The 20,000-nt window shown below is 45.0% G+C and overlaps 1 protein-coding gene across 1 annotated transcript in view; it reads right to left on the reverse strand.

Annotated features, from left to right (window-relative positions):
• The window catches only part of ctc1 (CTS telomere maintenance complex component 1), a gene marked incomplete at its 3' end in the record, with an annotated part of 63,488 nt that overhangs the window by 17,619 nt on the left and 25,869 nt on the right, over nt 1-20,000 (reverse strand). Inside the window, exons 11-13 of the mRNA XM_080531623.1 lie at nt 17,754-17,995; nt 9,914-10,003; nt 9,467-9,604 (exon numbers count right to left, since the gene is read on the reverse strand). Coding sequence (XP_080387749.1) covers nt 9,467-9,604; nt 9,914-10,003; nt 17,754-17,995 — 470 coding nt within the window. The remainder of the gene's footprint in view (nt 1-9,466; nt 9,605-9,913; nt 10,004-17,753; nt 17,996-20,000) is intronic.

A 20,000-nucleotide genomic window follows, 5' to 3' on the forward strand; every position in this document is an offset into this window, starting at 1 on the left:
TGCCACTCTGCCTAGAAGGCCAGCATCCCGGAGTCGCCTCTTCACTGTAGATGTTGACACTGGCGTTTTGCGGGTACCATTTAATGAAGCAGGAGAATAGACTGTCGAGTTTCATATGAAAGTTCTCTTTTTCTGGCCATTTTGAGAGTATAATCGAACCCACAAATGTGATGCTCCAGATACTCAACTAGCTCAAAGGAAGGCCATTTGTATAGCTTCTCTAACCAGCAAAACCGTTTTCAGCTGTGCTAACGTAATTGCACATGGGTTTTCAAGGTTTTCCTAATCATCCATTAGCTTTTTAACGCAATTAGCAAACACAATGTACCATTAGAACACTGGAGTGACGGTTGCTGGAAATGGGCCTCTATACACCTATGTAGATATTCCATTAAAAAACAGATGTTTGCAGCTAGAATAGTAATTTTCCACATTAACATATAGAGTGTATTTCTGTTTTTTATTTATTTATTTTTTTGAACCTTTATTCTGCAGGAGGAAGTCCACTTGTCCGAACATAAAATGTACTTGTCCCGGACAAGCGGACAAGCCTTAATGTCGAGCCCTGGGCTTGAAGAATAGCCTAATGTTACTGCTGTTTTTGTTATTTCTTCGTACTTTTTTTTTATTGGATAAGCCTACCAATGCGATTGATAAGCCCATTGAGGTTGTAGTTGTATTGTATTTATTTGTCCTGGATTGGAGCTCATAGATTTGTTGTTGATTTCATTCCGTTTGGTTGACAGACACCAGAGAATTAATGTCATGTCCTTTTTTTCGACCCGCTGTATTTACACTCAAGCTTTATATCTGTATTTATATATTTATAGATGCTTTGTTAACGTGTTTGCTTTGTTGCATGTTGTTAATGTTTGGTTCAGAGAATAAAACTGGAACATGCATCACATTTTTGTCGTGTGAAAATAATAATGATACAGTTAAACCGTAAACTGCTGTTTATTTTGGGGACGGTTTAAAAATGAGATACCCAACCCTAACACACACACATGCACGCACACACACACCTCTGTCCCTGGGTGTGGCTCGGGGGGTCTTCTCTCTCTGGTCCTGCACTGTGATCCTCTGAGAGACCACTCCCTGGAACGAGACTATCTCCACAGTAGAGCTACACACACACACACACACACACACACACACACACACACACACACACACACACACACGTTAAGGCTAGTAGTGGTGGTGATGATGATGATGATGATGATGATGATGATGACGATGATGATGAAGAGTACCTGCAGTCCAGTACTTCAGACACAGACATGATTCTCTGACGGATAGCCTGGAGGAGAGAGAGAGAGAGAGACAGAGAGAGACAGACAGAGAGAGAGAGAGAGACAGAGAGAGAGAGACAGACAGACAGAGAGAGAGAGAGAGAGGGACGGAGAGAGAGAGGGACAGAGAGAGAGAGAGAGACAGAGAGAGAGAGGGACAGACAGAGAGAGAGACAGAGAGAGAGAGAGACAGAGAGAGAGAGAGAGAGAGAGTTAAACTATAGACCAGTTAAACTATAGACCAGTTAAACTATAGACCAGTTAAACTATAGCCCGTCTGGCGAGCGGTACGGAGTACCCCTGGATTGCGGATAAGCGATCATCAACGGATCAGACGGCGAGAGGTCCAGAGTCCAGAGTACCCCCCCCCCCTCCGGACTACAGAGAGGTCCAGAGTACCCCCCCACCCCCGGACTACAGAGAGGTCCAGAGTACCCCCCCCCCCTCCGGACTACAGAGAGGTCCAGAGTACCCCCCCCCCCCCTGGACTACAGAGAGGTCCAGAGTACCCCCCCCCCCCCCCCCCTGGACTACAGAGAGGTCCAGAGTACCCCCCCCCCCTCCGGACTACAGAGAGGTCCAGAGTACTCCCCCCCCCCCCGGACTACAGAGAGGTCCAGAGTACCCCCCCCCCCCCTGGACTACAGAGAGGTCCAGAGTACCCCCCCCCCCCCCTGGACTACAGAGAGGTCCAGAGTACCCCCCCCCCCCCCCGGACTACAGAGAGGTCCAGAGTACCCCCCCCCCCCCCCCCTGGACTACAGAGAGGTCCAGAGTACCCCCCCCCCCCCCCCCCCCCCCGGACTACAGAGAGGTCCAGAGTACCCCCCCCCCACCTGGACTACAGAGAGGTCCAGAGTATACCCCCCCGGACTACAGAGAGGGCGGTGCCCCGTCCTAAACCCTGGATCAACCGATCCCCCCTGACGCCAGCCGGCGAACACCCCCCGGTGGGGACCTTATATGTCCTTTTGAATTGAACATTACGGCAGTGCCGTTCCTTCCAGTGGGCAGTGCCCCTCACCCTTTCTGTTAGGAATAAATATGCAGATGAGGCTATAGAAACCTGCTGTCTCCTGGTCTTTCTAGCTGGTGTGTGTGCCTAGTCCCCTGGTCCTCCTGAGAGGGTTGTCACACTACATCTAAACTCTGTGCTCTTATACAATGTGTATCTGAACTCTAATACAACGTGTACATCTGAACTCTAATACAATGTGTACAACTGAACTCTTATACAATGTGTACAACTGAACTCTTATACAATGTGTACAACTGAACTCTTATACAATGTGTACAACTGAACTCTTATACAATGCGTACAACTGAACTCTTATACAATGTGTACAACTGAACTCTTATACAATGTGTACAACTGAACTCTTATACAATGTGTACATCTGAACTCTTATACAATATGTACAACTGAACTCTTATACAACAGTGTTTCCTCTATATGCATTTATTCGTGGCGGGCCGCCACGAATGAATTTCCTCCGCCACTAATTGATTCAGACAGTCCCCTTTGATTCAGGCTGCGCAGAAAGGCAGCGAGTTATTATGACCGGAGAACAGAAAAAAAGTAGATTGAAAAAAGCTAGATTTAGGCCGCTTCCAGACCTACATTTCGTTACGATTTAGGGCGTAGTTAGTTACAATATGTTACAATGTTGCAATTAACCTCGTCGTTTGTGTTCGCACTGCAATCGAGACTGAATCGCTCTCAACAGGCGCGCGGCGCGAGGCGACACGCTTTCAAAACAGTTTTGTGATTGGTCCGAATTTAGCGGGACATTTGGATTTCTCTCTTCGCCGGTCCCTTTAATCCCGTAAACGTATCCTAATCGAAAATGCAACATCATCAGCGACGACTGTGGGTTATTGCATTTACTGCTGTTCTCTGGTTCATGTTCTTATACCAGTGCTCAGTATAGAGTATTTTAAATGGACATTCGTAATGTATGTCTCTGATGTTCATGGTCAATTAAATCAGCCTATTTTGTGAAACAAATAATGTTCCCGCTAATGGGTTAACCGAGCATTCTCGCACCTAACGTGCAAGCACCTAGCTTCAAACTATTCATAGCAATATGCGCAGGGCAAAAATAATCTATTGCCTCTAAAATCACCACGAACAGAACGGCAGAGGTACGGGTAAGCAGGGCTCATGTTGGTGTCCTCAAAGGTAAGAGTTGGTTTTCTTTAACTCAACTGATAGCATTACCTTGCTGTTGTTGTTTTAGTTCCAAGATGGCGGCGCGATCAGACGCGAGGCTAGAGGGGCTCCTAACATCGGTGCTTTTTAGTGTTTTTAAGTACATTTGGATGTACATTTTTATGTCAGTACTTATAGGGAACGGTTGTGTAAATAGTACCTACAGCAGACTAGACTTACTAGAAGTTGGTGCGCAAAACGAGAGGACTGTAACTAACAACGGAATTTATTTTTTATTTTTATTTTTTTGGAGGGGGCACCAGGATGTGGAATTCTTGAAACAGCAGAACATCCCACTCGACATCGCTCGAACACCGGGTGAACAATGGTATACGATCCCAACCCTAAGGCGCAAGCGGCGGCGTCGAGATCGCAAGCAACGACGGGGCTGCAGAGGAGGCCTGCTAGCTAGGCTGAGGAGAAGCCCAGATAAGCCTGCTTTGCCGAGTATCTTTCTCTCCAACGTCAGGTCTCTGGCTAAGAAGATGGACGAACTGAGACTGCAGGTTGCTTCCAATAACAACGTGGGGGACAGCTGTGTGATTATTCTCACAGAAACCTGGCTCAACGACTCCATCTTGGACTCGGCCGTCGGGCTAGAAGGCCGCACTTTACACCGTGCGGACAGGACATTGCTTAGTGAGAAGACGCGCGGAGGCGGCCTCATTATATCTACGAAGGACAGCTGGTGCATAAACACAAAAACTGTAAGTAGCCACTGCTCCCCAGACCTGGAATACTTGACTGTTAAATGCCGACCCACATACCTCCCGAGGGAATTCAACACAGTGTACATAACATCTGTTTACATAGCGCCTAGCGCGGATGGTAGCTTAGCATTAGCGCGGCTACATGACTTCATCAGTAGTGGACAGAGCGCAGACCCACAGGCAGTTCATATAATCGCCGGGGACTTCAATCATGCTGAACTGAAGGGAGTACTACCCAAGTTCTATCAGCATGTTAAATGTGCAACAAGAGGAGAAAAAACACTGGATAAGGTATACACCAACATCAAGCTTGCTTACAAGGCTAGACCGCTAGCTCATCTAGGCATGTCTGACCACGTGTCAATCCTCCTGATCCCAGCCTACACTCCCATGAGGAAAAGTGCTCCCATCACCACTAAGACTGTCAGAACCTGGCCAGCAGGGTCCGCTCCACTGCAGATCTGACTGAATGACACCTCATGGCAGGAATATGAGCATGAGGTAGGGATGGACGGTTTCCAATTATTGAAACCGAAAAACCGTCAGAGAGTAAAACCGCGGTTTTCCGGTTAACCGAAAAATACAGTAAAAAAAATTAAAAAAAATAAATAAATTTGGAGAAAAAAAAAGAAAAAAAAGAGCGCCAATTTCAAATAATTGAGCCCTACTGCTACAATACACTCATGTCGAACACCATTAAAACACCGTAAGCACAGTCGCAACACATTTAGGCTACTTAGTTTCACAAATATAAGTGGAAAGGCAGACTTTTGTAAGCTACACCATACATGAAAACACATGAACACTTAACACACCAGCTCCGCTGATCCAGGGTGCACGCCTGCACGGAAGATCATCTCTTGGAACAGCGTCTTCATTGAATGAACTGCTTTCTCAATATCTTGGTTCTTAGACAAAGTTTCAGCTGCTGCTCAATGTATTTAAATATTTGAATACTGCTCAATAATCACTGAAATATTAGACTTAGAATTATGCAGTGAACATACTTAAAGCTTTTCATAAAAACCACATGCCGCGAGACTGACTCGTCCTGAACTGTCGTAAGTCAATCAACAAAGAATGCCCCATCAAAATAAAAGTGCCCATGGTAGAGCTGTCAAAATAGAGCTTTCAAAATAAATGTACTAATACAGATAGAGATAAATACAGAACTACCTTTGCGTCACTAAGTGGCCGCGTATCTTCTGAGACATGCGTTCTGTCATCACTTTCAGTAGCGCCTTCACACACAGTGGCGCTGTGCACAAACACTCTTGATCCGTATAGCTCTTGTTTTATTATATTGTGGTTTAGTAAATACTGCACTTGGAGTTACATTCAATGCATGATTTGTGCTATAGAACATAAATAAAGTTTGATTGATTGATTGATATCAAATCAAATCACATTTTATTTCTATAGCGCATTTCTCACAAAAGTGACCCAATGCGCTTTACAGAGAGCAGCGAAAATGATCTTATTAAATGTAAGCGAGTAATTGTAAAAAACCTTTCCTACCTACCAATAACTGAAGGCAACTATCTTTCCCATAGAGTGATTCGTTACCCTTAAATATAATCCCAATTAGATATTAATCCTCAGTTATTCTTCACAACTGACCAAACCTCTCACTCATTGCGCGGCAGATTCAGACTGTATCATTGTTATTTTCACACACGACAAACATGTGACATGTTCCAGTTTTATTCTTATTCTATTTTATTCTTCAAAAAAAAAAAAAAAAAAAAAAACGGTTTCAGACGGTTTTGATAAAAAACCGTTTCTATTTTTATAAACCCCGGTTTTCGGTTTAACCGAAAAACCGTCCATCCCTAGCATGAGGACCTGGAACAGTTCACGTCGTCGGTTCTGAACCACATAGTGAACTGCACCAACTCAGCCACCGTGGACAAACGTGTCCGGGTCTACCCCAACACGAAGCCATGGATGACTGTGAAGGTCCAAAAACTGCTCAAGGAGAGGGACAACGCCTTCTCAGCGAAGGACACACTGCTGTACAGCACCACCAGGGCTAACCTAAAGCGTGGCATCCGGGAGGCCAAGGCAGACCACAGAGAGAAGATTGAGGAATGCTTCCTGAGCAACGACTCCAGGCGGGTGTGGCAGGGGGTTCAGCACATGACAAACTTCAGAGCAGGCTCACAGCCGCGGAGGACAACCCCCTGCTGGCGGAAAAGCTGAACTCCTTCTACGCCCGGTTTGACGAGGGGCGAACGGAGGTAACCACAACACAAACACCACTCTCTCCAGCTCTCAGCAGCCTCACCCTCACAGAGCATGAAGTGAGACGCGTGCTGAAGGCGGTGGACCCCAGGAAAGCCTCAGGGCCGGATGGCGTCCTGGGACGGGTGCTGAGGGACTGCGCCGACCAGCTGGCCGGGGTTTTCACCAACATCTTCAACCAGTCCCTGTCCCAGGCCACCATCCCACCCTGCCTGAAAACCTCAACTATCATCCCAGTCCCGAAGAAAAGCACGGTGAGCTGCCTAAACGACTACCGCCCGGTGGCACTCACACCAATCATCATGAAGTGCTTCGAGAAACTAGTCCGGGCCCACATAGTCACACGCCTCCCGCCCAACCTGGATCCATACCAGTTCGCCTACAGAGCCCACAGGTCCACAGAGGACGCCATCGCAACGACTCTCCACTCCACTCTATCCCACCTGGAGAGGGGAAACAGCTACGCGAGACTGCTCTTTGTGGACTTCAGCTCTGCCTTCAACACCATCCTTCCAGACAGGCTAGTGACCAAACTACTAGACCTGGGACTATCACACTCTATGTGCATGGATCAAGGACTTCCTGTCTGACCGCCCCCAGAGGGTGCGGGTGGGCTCCCACACCTCCACAGCCCTCAGACTCAGCACTGGGTCCCCCCCAGGGCTGCGTGCTAAGCCCCATCCTCTACAACCTCTACACCTACGACTTGAGAGTCCTCAGGAAAAACCACATCAGCCAGGACATGCTTGTGACCTTCTACCGCTGCGCAGTGGAGAGCATCCTCACCTACTGCATCTGCGTGTGGTTCTCCAGCTGCACAGCCGCAGAGAGGAATGCGCTACAGAGAGTCGTGAGATCGGCCCAGAAGATCACCGGCGCCCCCCTCCCCTCTCTGGAAGAGCTGTACAACACACGCTGCCTCAGGAAGGCCTCCAAGATCTCCAGAGACCCATCCCACCCTGGGAACGAACACTTTGCTCGGCTGCCCTCGGACAGGCGGTTCAGGACCATGTTCGCAAGGACAAACAGACTGAAGCTCAGCTTCTACCCCAGGGCCATTCAGGCCCTGAACACAGCAAAGACCTAGGTTCTAGGCCCTGGACAATCTAGACATTTGATGGCAGCTACTAGATTGAAATCAAGTGCAATACTGAAACACAACTGTGAACATTTCAAACCTGCAAACTGCGACACTTTAAATGAATGTGCAATAACACTATGTGCAATATGACAACCCTCGGGTAAATAAGGTTCAGAGATAGGAAATGTTAGAATAGGTATAGCATAGCATAGAGTACAGCACAGTGTTTATTTGTATAGTATAGTATAGTGGATAGTGTACATAGCCTTTATTTATGTAAACCATCTCTTTTCCTTTCTTGTTTTTAGTTTTCTTTCCTAGCACCAGGGGAGCCCCCCCTCCCAAATTTCGTTGTTTGGTGCCTGTACTATATCAATGACAATAAAGACCATTCATTCATTCATTCATTGTTTACCGAATGCTCCATCTGACTGTCACACTGTGATTTTACTTGTGTAAACAGTTAATGAGTAACGTTAGCCGGTTTTGTGCGTGTACGTGTACTCTCATGTAGGCCTACTTCGTATTGATCTTTCTGTGTGTGTGTGTGTGTAATAGGGCTGCAACTAACGATTATTTTGATAATCGATTAATCTGCCGATTATCTTATCGATTAATCGATAAATCGGATACACAAAAAGCGGGGGGAAAAGATTTTAAAAAAAAGGCCTATACATATACATGTGCAAAATGAATAAGTATTAATAAAAAATAAAAAATAATATAAATAAAAAAGGCTTTGCTACATCAAATAGGTTTACCATGGACTATGGTGGTAGATTGTTTCAATAAAGTAGTTGAACTCTAGCTCAATACATGCATTGTTTTAGGTAATAACTTTGCTTAATGTAAAGGTCAGTAACCCAAAGTGCAATATAGGCTACAGACAAGACACTAATGTTTTTATATAACAGATATGCTCCAAAACAATGCAATGTGTCCTCTCACTCCATACAATAGGCTAGGCGACAGTCAGTGCCTCACTCTGCATTTGCATGGAGAGCAGGAGACCATGGAAGGGCTGAGCCCAGCAGGACTTATATAATAAAACAATAGGAAGTTAGCTGTAACCCTCCTCTATAGAAACATAGTTAGTGTAACCCTCCTCTATAGAAACATAGTTAGTGCTCTGGTTCTCAGCACAGCTACGCAGACTACAGCTGGACGAGCAGCGTAGTGACAGTCAGCTAGCGGCAGCAGCGAGCTAACCCTGCTAGCTAACTCACTAGCATGTCCTGACAGCAGACAGTCATAGGACAGTCATAGGTTCTACCCTTTCCGGCCATAGGTAGCGCTATGATTCGCGATGCCTACACCGGCCGCAAGACAGCGTGGCGTGCGTCAACAGGAAGTAGGTTTGTTATGGAAACAAAACCCGGAAAAAAAAATAAAATAAAAAAAAATACGACGACGAATCGATAATGGCATTCGTCGCCAACGAATTTCGTTATCGATTATTATCGATTTAATCGATTTGTTGTTGCAGCCCTAGTGTGTAATGCGCGTTCCGCATGTTCCGCTGCAGCTGTAGGATATATTGGTATTTGATCACCTTCTATATAAAATCACCTGCTCGGCTTTGTTTTGAGCGCCAGTGCGCTCCGCCACTAATGTGAAAAATCCGGGAGGAAACACTATACAATATGTACAACTGAACTCTTATACAATATGTACAACTGAACTCTTATATAATGTGTACATCTGATCTCTGTGCTCTTATTCTAATGTGTACATCTGATCTCCGTGCTCTTATTATAATGTGTACATCTGATCTCTGTGCTCTTATTATAATGTGTACAACAGCCATAATCTGCCTGGATTTGTAGTTGTAGTCAGACCCACTTCATGAATTAAGTCGTCCTCTCTCTGTTTCCAAACACCTGAGGAGGGGGAGGGGCTATCCTGAGGTGGGGGAGAGGCTCACCTGAGCATAGCACAGAGGCAGAAATGGGTGTGGCAAGGTGTGGATCCTCCAATCAGAACGAACCAGAAGGGAGGGGCTTGTATGGAGCTCTACGCCACTCCGCCCGGAAACACTGCAGCCAATCAGAACACTGGGATCCTGACGACAAGAACACAGCCAATCAGAAGACCGAAAAAACTAAAGACTCCAAGTCCCAAACCTCAGAGAGAAAGAGGGGGGGAGACAGAGAGAGAGAGACAGATAGAGAGAGAGACAGATAGAGAGAGAGACAGAGAGAGGCAGATAGGGAGATAGAGAGAGAGAGGGAGAGAGGGAGAGGGGGAGAGAGGGAGAGAGAAAGGGAGAGAGAGGGAGAGAGACAGAGAGAGGCAGATAGGGAGATAGAGAGAGAGAGGGAGAGAGGGAAAGGGGGGGAGAGGGAGAGAGAAAGGGAGAGAGAGAGAGTACCTGGGTGTTGGGAGCGATGAGTCTGTAGAAGGTGTCTGGTTGGATGAGAGGAAACCAGGAAACTGATGAATCTACAAACACCAACTCAACCTGAGAGAGAGAGAGAGAGAGAGAGAGAGAGAGAGAGAGAGAGAGAGAGAGAGAGAGAGAGAGAGAGGGAGCGAGACAGAGGGAGAATGTAGAATTGTTCATTACTTGAAATCAAAGACCTAAGACTTTCTCTATGTACACAAAAAGACTGTTTCTCTCAAACTGTGTTCACAAATGTGTTTAAATCTGTGTTAGTGAGCACTTCTCCTTTGCCAAGATAATCCACCCACCTGACAGGTGTGGCGTATCCAGATGCTGATTAGACAGCATGATTATTGCACAGATGTGCCTTACGGCTAAACCCCCCCACCGACCTTACCTTTCTGCCGCGTGTTTTCTGTTCTACAGGTTTTCAGAAGTGTGCTTATGGAGAACTATCTAATTGACATTAGAATGGGGACATTACATATAGGCGCAAGTTCAGTCTGTGGTGAATCAGAAGTGCTGTGAGCTGGGCTTCCGGTTACGATGTGAAAGGAGGTAGACGCGTGGAGGGTGGCTCCCAGTATTTCATATTTTAAATCTCAACTATCGTGATCACTTAAACATATTTTTAAGAAAAACAATTAGAAAAAGTTCAGGTGTACAACTTGTCTCGAGGATATGCCCAACAAACGCACCAAAAGGGGCACACGACCATCTACACCTCAACAGCTAACAGAAGACGCTAGCGAAGTAGCTAATATGGCGGCCGAAGCCTCAGCGAACCTGCCTACCGACCTACAAAATCTCCGCTTAATGCTAGTCACGGACATGAAGGACATGATTAAGGGATTGATCGAAAGCGCCCTCTCTCCACTCAAAGAGTCTTTAGATGCTGTGCAATCAACCACCCTTGACCATGGTAAACGCATTGCTGAATTAGAAAGGGCGCTCAACGGATACAGTGACACGACTATAGCCCTGGAAAAGACCTGTGAACGACTTAGCTCCGAGAATGAAGCTCTCGCTAGCCGTGCGGAGGACATTGAAAATCGGTCCCGCAGGTGCAACCTACGAGTCATCAATATTCCAGAGAACGCGGAGGGAACGGACACTGTTAAGTTCATGGCTGAGTTCTTTACAGAGGTCTGCAAAGATGTCTATCCAACTCCCCCCGTGCTGGACCGTGCACATCGGATTGGCCAAGTACGCCCTGGACCCACTGGACAACCCAGAGTGATGATTGTCCGTTTCCATTACTACCAGGACAAAGCCCGGGCTCTGAGATGCGATCGTAATCAGCTTGTATGGCGTGGACGTAAAGTACCATTCTTCCCAGACTACAGCATCAACACATCCAAGCAGCGTGCATCATTCGCCCGAGTGAAATCACTGCTCTACGAGAAGAAGGTCAAGTTCCGTCTAATTTATCCTGCTCTTCTAAAAGTGGACTTCAAGGACAAAATCTACGACTTCAAGACTGCCCCAGAAGCACAACGGTTTTATAACCAACGCGTTGCTGGAGTGGATGGTGGCGGGGATGCTGACTAGTATATGGCCATATGCGGTGAGCATAAGCTATTCTGTAGCTGACACACCAAGAGGAAACGATTACCTTCATGACTGCTAGTATAAAGTTAAAGCTATGCTTAGCCTAACTAACTTCTATATAGCATTAACCATCTTTCTTTTTGCCCCGTAATAACGTTACCGTGAACTGTTGACAACCCACGAAGGTTTGAATTTATATGACCCTGATCATAAGCCACCGGGGCTGGCTAGCTCTATGTTTTGTTTATACTGTGCTTATTTTTCACCGGGAGGCTGCATCGCTTTTTTGAACTGCGATACTATGAGAGGACAATTGGACCTATAACCGAACTTATATGCCTGATTCGATTGAACACTTTATACACGGACCAGTTTAATTAATCACTGAAAACCGTTCAGACATAGGCTTCATAGGATGATGATAACGTGAGTAAACAGTCCCCAGGTCATTATCCAGCTAACTCTGAGCTAATTTCAGGGATTGCGCAACTCATTGACTGTTATTATTACATAGTTACATAGCGCTGTATTATGGGTTTACTTCTTACCATGACTAACTGTTTATATACGCGCGCATGCTTACGGTGACGTTACATAGCGCTGTATTTCGGGTATACTTTCTCCTATTGCTAATAATATTATGTGTGTGTTGGTGTGCATGCGTTTGAATTGACGCTGCGTGATGCTGTATTACGGACCTACTTCCTTCTTTGATTGAATGTGTGTGCGTGTGCTTAACGGTATTGACGCTTACGGTTCAAACGCCTTTATTACTTTTCATCTATAGCCGGATGGCTCTTGTATGAGAGGCTACCTAGAACTAAAATAACACCGGAGCAGGAGCTGGGGTTCGTTGAGGGGGTCTGTGACATATCTAAAGGGGCGTGCGTTTATACGCGCGCATAATATCATTCACGCAGCGGGAGCATACATGCATAGGCAGGTGTGTGTGTGTGTGTGTGTATGTGTGTGTGTGTGTGTGTGTGTGTATGTGTGTGTTGCTTGCTGTGTGTGTGCTTATTGCTGTGTGTGTGCGTGTTGCTGTGTGTGTGCGTGTTGCTGTGTGTGGGTTGCTGTGTGTGTGTGCGTGTGTGTGTGTGTGTGTGTGTTGCTGTTTGTGTGTGTGTGTTGCTGTGTGTGTGTATATGTGTTGCTGTGTGTGTGTGTGTGTGTGTGTGTGTGTGTGTGTGTGTGTGTGTTGCTGTGTGTGTGTGTGTGTGTGTGTGTGTGTGTTGCATGTATTCTGAACCCCGGCAGCTCTGTTTTAGCGACACTGGATATGGGCTATATTCATTCATCATATTGACACTGTTTCTTTTTGTTTTTGTTGTTGTTTGTTGTTGTTTTTCTTGTACTCTGGGAGCCACCCTTAGTGCTTTAAGGTTAGAATGTATAAGAGTTGCGTTAACTGGGAACATTTTGGATGTTTTTTCCCGCTGTCTTTTTCGTTTGGGGAAGAAGACTTAGGGACTGGGGAGGGACTGTCTGCAGAAAAGTGCTACTCACACCAGAGGTTTTATTGTTTGGTTTCTCTTTTTATTCATTTTCTTTCTTTTCTTTCTATACCTATTTTACCCCATCTATTTTGTTTTGTCATCTGCTTTGTTAAACAAGGAATCATTTGCTCTCCAAGACTCAATGGAAGTAGGCCTTGCAAAGGCATTACACTCACTGTAAGGATGCTTACAATTACTTACCTGCTACACTCACAATATGACCAATTTAGGCAATAAGGATAAATACTCAAATGTTCGGTTCCTATCATGGAATTTGAAAGGCTTGAATGGTCCAGTCAAAAGATCTAAGGTTTTTCTACACTTAAAACGTCTAAAAGCAGATGTAGCCTTTTTGCAGGAAACTCATCTTCGGCTGTCAGATCATGTTAGACTACGTAGTAACTGGGTAGGCCAATACTTTCACTCGAGCCTCAATAGTAGGTCGAGAGGTGTAGCTATTTTAATTAATAAAAGACTTAATTTTGTGGTCTCGGAGGTCAGGGTAGATACAAAAGGCAGATATGTTGTTGTTGTGTTGTGTTTCAGTCAGAAAGAAAGACCTCTTTGGAGATTCAATTCCCTACTTCTCTCAGATAAGATTTTTTGTAAATATATCTCAGACTCAATTGACTCATTCATTATTTCAAATAAAACAGAAGGGACTTCGGCTTCCCTCCTATGGGAAACCTTGAAAGCTTTTCTCAGGGGCCAAATAATCTCATACTCAATTTCGTACAACAAAGACAAGCAACTTAAATTTGATAACATATGTAAGGCTATTTCTGACATAGACCAAAATCTGGCTTCTAATCCTGACCCAGAACTATGTAAGAAACGACTTGATCTTCAATCACAAGCCAACTTACTGACTACGTCCACAGCTGAAAAACTCTTGTTGAGATCAAAGGCCTCATACTATGAATATGGGGACAAACCTAGCCGTCTACTAGCGCATCAGTTGAGACGACAAGCAGCTGCTCGGCTTATCCCACAAGTTAAAGACAGCTTGGGCACTCTCCAATCTACTCCCTCTAGTATAAATGAAACGTTTGTCACTTTCTATTCCTCCCTATATAAATCAGAATTTCCAGCTGATACGTCTAATATGATAACCTTTCTATCAAATCTCGACATCCCTAATGTTAATCTGGCTAACGCAGAGAATATGGACAAATCTCTTGACATAGATGATCTTACTAAATCAATTAAACTAATGCAAAATAACAAAACCCCTGGCCCTGATGGCTACCCTGCAGAATTTTATAAGACCTTCAATACCAAGCTTTCCCCTCTTCTACTCGACATGTATAATGAATCTCTAGCGAACGGCTCCCTTCCCCCCACTCTGACACAAGCTACTATTTCCCTTATTCTTAAAAAAGATAAAGACCCAACTGACTGTGGATCCTATAGACCTATATCCCTCCTAAATGTAGACAGTAAAATACTAACAAAGACCCTTTCCGCTAGACTAGAAAAAATCTTACCTAATATTATTTCAGAAGAACAAACCGGTTTTATTCAGAAACGCCACTCTTTCTCGAATGTTAGGAAGCTCTTAAATATAATACATTCTCCATCATCTTCGAGTCCTGCGGAGGCGGCTATTGCTCTTGATGCTGAAAAGGCTTTTGATAGAGTGGAATGGGGATATCAATTTGCGCTACTCAAAAGATTTGGTTTTGGCAATACATTTATCTCTTGGATTCAATTACTGTACACCTCCCCCAAAGCTAGCATTTGCACCAACAACTTTAGGTCCGCCTATTTCCCCTTAGCACGAGGAACAAGGCAAGGGTGCCCCCTGTCTCCACTTCTATTTGCGCTAGCAATTGAGCCACTCTCCATCTCCCTCAGGACCTCACAGCTCTTCCGAGGTGTGTTACGTGGGGATGCAGAATACAGGGTCTCTCTATACGCAGACGATTTACTTATATACATATCTAACCCTGTCTCTGCTGTCCCCCATATACTCTCAATCCTTCAGAGCTTTGGCGGTTTTTCCGGGTACAAACTGAACTATAGAAAAAGTGAATTCTATCCTATCAACAATAGTGCTAAACAAATCACACAAGCCGAACTACCATTTAATATCTCAGCTCAAGGCTTTAAATATCTTGGTATACAGATAACAAACTCATTCCCCTCTCTCTTTTCTGCCAATTTCTCCCCCCTACTTGATCAGGTAAAATCAGATCTCCAAAGATGGGGCAGTCTGCCTCTGTCCCTAGTAGGCAGGATACAGTCAATAAAGATGACGATACTCCCTAAATTCTCATACCTCTTCCAGTGCATCCCATTATTCCTGCCCAAATCATTCTTTAAATCTCTTGATAAAATCATCTCCACATTCATTTGGCAAGGCAAACAGCCCAGGATTAAAAAACACACATTGCAAAGAGGCCGTGACAATGGTGGCTTGGCTTTGCCTAATTTCATTTACTATTACTGGGCTGCCAATATTCAAAAGATAAATTACTGGCTTCACTCTCCTTTGACAGACTGGTGCTTGCTGGAAGCTGAATCTTGCTATATATCCTCCCCTCCTGCAATGATTTACTCTAAATTGCCTATATCCCTCTCCAAATTTACCTGCAACCCAGTGGTGTTAGCTACCCTTAAGATTTGGGCCCAGTTTCGTCTCCACTTTAAGTTTGCAGACAGCTCCATTAATGGTCCTATAAATAAAAATAATCTATTCCCTCCCTCCACTTTGGATTCCGCCTTCTTGCTCTGGAAGGACAGAGGCCTTACAAACTTTTCGAACCTCTTTGAGAATAACATTTTTTGTAGTTTCGAGATGATATGCACTAAATATAACTTGCCCCGGAGTAATCTCTTTCGTTATTTTCAGGTCAGAGACTTTGTGAAAACCCAATACCCCTCTTACCCCGAAATGCCACACAACCAACCCTGGGAAAATCTTATGGCGTTCACACCAGGTCAAAAAGGCCTTATCTCAAATATATACCACTCTCTCACTTGTCTCGACACACACTCTCTAACCAAAAATAGGAACAAATGGGAAACTGAACTCAATGTAAACTTCACTGACGAGTGGTGGGATGGAGCGATAGACCGCATTAACACCTCAACCTCTTGTGCCAGATTAGGCCTTATTCAATTCAAAGTCTTCCATAGGCTTCACTTTTGCAAATCTAAACTCGCAGCAATATATCCTGATGTAGAGGACAAGTGTGAACGATGTGCTTTATCCCCAGCCAATCTTACCCATATGTTTTGGTCATGCCCTAGGCTGGTAACCTTCTGGACTACTATCTTTAAGATACTGACAGAGGTTTTTTCTGTTAATCTCGAACCCTCACCCCAGATAGCCATATTTGGAGTTCCACAAGATTTCAGTCTCCTAACCACCAAAGATTCTAATATAGTAGCATTTACTACACTGCTGGCAAGGCGTAGAATTTTACTAGGATGGAAATCTCCAACTCCTCCTTCAATAGCCATGTGGCTTACAGACATAATGCACTTCCTAAAGTTAGAAAAGATTAAGTTCACGCTTAGAGGTTCAACAAAAAAATTCTACTTGCACTGGCAACCGTTCATTACATATTTTGAGAACCTGACAGCACTTCCTACAAACTGATGCTTTTGTAACCAAGCAGTTTGTTGTCTGCCTTGGCCTCTGAGACCATGACATTTCCAAATAAAACGGACACTAACTTACCTATGAATATATTGTAGCTCATGATCTGACGCCTGAATATGACTTATGTAAGCAGCAATCTCCTACTACATCATTTATACAACCTAGCAGAATTCCTTATGATATTATTTCCCCCCCCAATTTTTTCTACATTTTATTATTATAATTTGTTCGTGTATGTGTATGTATGTATATATGTATGTATCTATATGTATGTATGTATGTATGTATGAATATATTTGTAAAAAATATATAATTTCTTATAATTAATTTTTTATCTATTTCTTTACTTAACGTTTTTTTTTTTTTTTTATGTTTTTTACGACCATACAGATATATATGTATGTATATATATTTTTTTTATCTACTCACTAAATTGTTGGTAAAATTGGTAACTTGTTTATATGTATGTGTGACTGGATGGACAGATCTATATGTATATATGTATGCAGACATGTTTGAGAGGGAGGGGTGGGTGGAGGGCAGGGAGAAAAACAGAAAATATTCATGCCTTTTTCAATGTACCGTACATGACATCTATACTGGAATAAAAAAAAATAAAAAATAAAAAAAAGAAGTGCTGTGAGCTGCTACAGTCAATCTTTGTATATTGAGTTTGCCTTTGATAACGTCCGTCAATAATATCATGTTTCCTTTCACTTCATTATGAATTGGAATGGGAAACGACTTTGGAGACGGCCTATGGTACAGAAATGAACATTCAGTTCACCACGGGCGACAGCTCTGGTGGACATTCCTGGAGCCAGCATGCCAATTGGGTTGTTAAGTCGTGACGTGTTTCCGGGTCCAAAGTTGGCTGAGGCGCTGTCTTCGAAATGCCTCAGTAATAATAATAATTCATTATATTTATATAGCGCTTTTCCGAGGCTCAAAGATGCTGACAAATATGGGAAAAACGGGAAAGTGCTGTGTCCCTTGTTGTATGAATAGATCCCAGTCTAAAAAACGATTGAACTGTCATTCTACCGCTGTAGTACACTGGTACTCTGGTGCAGGGAATTTCTGGTTTGGACTTAACAACCGAATTGCACACCGAATTGCACGCTTCCCTCAAAACCTGCGACTTCTAGTAGACTTTAACTTGTCTTCTCACCATCTCTCCTCTCGTTTGTCCATCCCTCTCTCCGTCTCTCTCTCTCTCCTGCAGCCGTCTGTTCCTGGGGTCCCGCCCCCACCGTTGCACTGGACCAATCAGCTCGGCCCTGGCCGAAAAACACAGGGATAGCCCCGCCCCCTTGCCCTCAGAGCCAATCCTCATGTTGCGCCAGGCCACGCCCTCTTTCCCCTCCACCCTCATCGCCACAGAGACGCAGGTCGACACGGCTCCTCCTCCTTCTTGTGTTTCCATGGCGACGGGACAGGAGTCTGGTTTGGATCTGTCGGTGCTTTCATCTCTTTGCTTCCTCTTGTTAGAGACCCGCCCCTGTCTCTCTCCACCCTGCATCTCTCCACCCTGCATCTCTCCATCCTGCATCTCTCCATCCTCCATCTCTCCATGCTGTATCGCTCCATCCTCCTTCACTTTTTCCTCTTCTTCCTTTCTTTTCTCCTCCTCTGTGGTCCTCCTCTGCTCCCTCTCTCCTCCCTCTCTCCTCTCCTCCTTCTCTCTGAGGAGTGTTGCCATGGCTGCTGAGGGACTGAGGATCGTCACGTCATCCAGACAGAACTGCATGTACACCCTGGAACAAACACACACACACACACACACATTTTGAATACTTTATTTGGTTCCACAAATCATATTACACAAACAGGGAATCAAATATTTTGGGGCTAAGCTGCACTGAACACTCAAGGGTACACATAATACCTCCTTCTCCACACTGCCAAGCTGCCAATAATAGCCGAGACAGAGCAAAATTTGGCAACCTGTTTGGCCCTTCTTTTAGTCAATGTAGCAATTCTCAGACCCCTCATGGTGCATTTATATACATGGCCCAGACTTCCAAATACAAGTATACTGAATTTACACTTGTACCCAAGGCTGGTTATCGTACCAAGTAGTGGTTGGTATTTGATATACTTGTCCTGGAAAGTCTGGTCCATGTACAGGTCAAAGGGGCAGCCTACTTATACAATCAGTACCTCCTTGTGGCTGGTGTCAACAAAGACAACATCAGGTGTATTTGGGATGTTGGCAAAAACGTCATTGGTAAAACCAAACCACTCTGGTAACACTCTGGCATGCTTGTACATAGCTGCGCTAGATGGTAAGATATTTTGTACTGTATCAGACACAATGTCCAGAATACGGTCATGACGAGCTATGTACAGGTGTTTGTATGCATTACATCCATTTGTTATGTGTGCAGTGGATTCTAGATGTTGTGAATCCTGATGGTTTAAACAGAATGGACTGTGAGTGTGGGGATACCAGGTGGACAGATTGTACTTGGTCGGTAATACTTGCAGTCTTGCTTTGATAGTGAATTTCAAAACATCCTCACCAACGGCGGCGTTCTTACACTGAGTGTGAGACTGAGTGGTCAGCGAACTGTGTGTGTGTGTGTGTGTGTACCTGCTGTGTGTGTGTGTACCTGCTGTGTGTGTGTGTGTGTGTACCTGCTGTGTGTGTGTGTGTGTGTGTGTGTGTGTGTACCTGCTGTGTGTGTGTGTGTACCTGCTGTGTGTGTGTGTGTACCTGCTGTGTGTGTGTGTGTGTACCTGCTGTGTGTGTGTACCTGCTGTGTGTGTGTGTACATGCTGTGTGTGTGTGTGTGTACCTGCTGTGTGTGTGTGTACCTGCTGTGTGTGTGTGTTGTGTGTGTACCTGCTGTGTGTGTGTGTACCTGCTGTGTGTGTGTATACCTGCTGTGTGTGTGTACCTGCTGTGTGTGTGTGTGTGTGTACCGGCTGTGTGTGTGATGTAGTGCTGTGTGTGCCTGCTGTGTGTGTGTGTGATGTAGTGCTGTGTGTGTGTGTGTACCTGCTGTGTGTGTGTGTGTGTACCTGCTGTGTGTGTACCTGCTGCGTGTGTGTGTGTACCTGCGGTGTGTGTGTGTGTGATGTAGTGCTGTGTGTGTACCTACTGTGTGTGTGTGTACCTGCTGCGTGTGTGTGTGTACCTGCTGTGTGTGTGTGTACCTGCTGTGTGTGTGTGTGTGTGTACCTGCTGTGTGTGTGTGTGATGTAGTGCTGTGTGTGTGTACCTACTGTGTGTGTGTGTGTACCTGCTGCGTGTGTGTGTGTACCTGCTGTGTGTGTGTGTGTGTGTGATGTAGTGCTGTGTGTGTGTACCTGCTGTGTGTGTGTGATGTAGTGCTGTGTGAGTGTACCTGCTGTGTGTGTGTGTACCTGCTGTGTGTGTGTGTACCTGCTGTGTGTGTGTACCTGCTGTGTG

This window comes from Nansenia antarctica (genome assembly GCF_963989245.1).
Source record: "Nansenia antarctica genome assembly, chromosome: 5".
NCBI lineage: Eukaryota > Metazoa > Chordata > Actinopteri > Argentiniformes > Microstomatidae > Nansenia > Nansenia antarctica.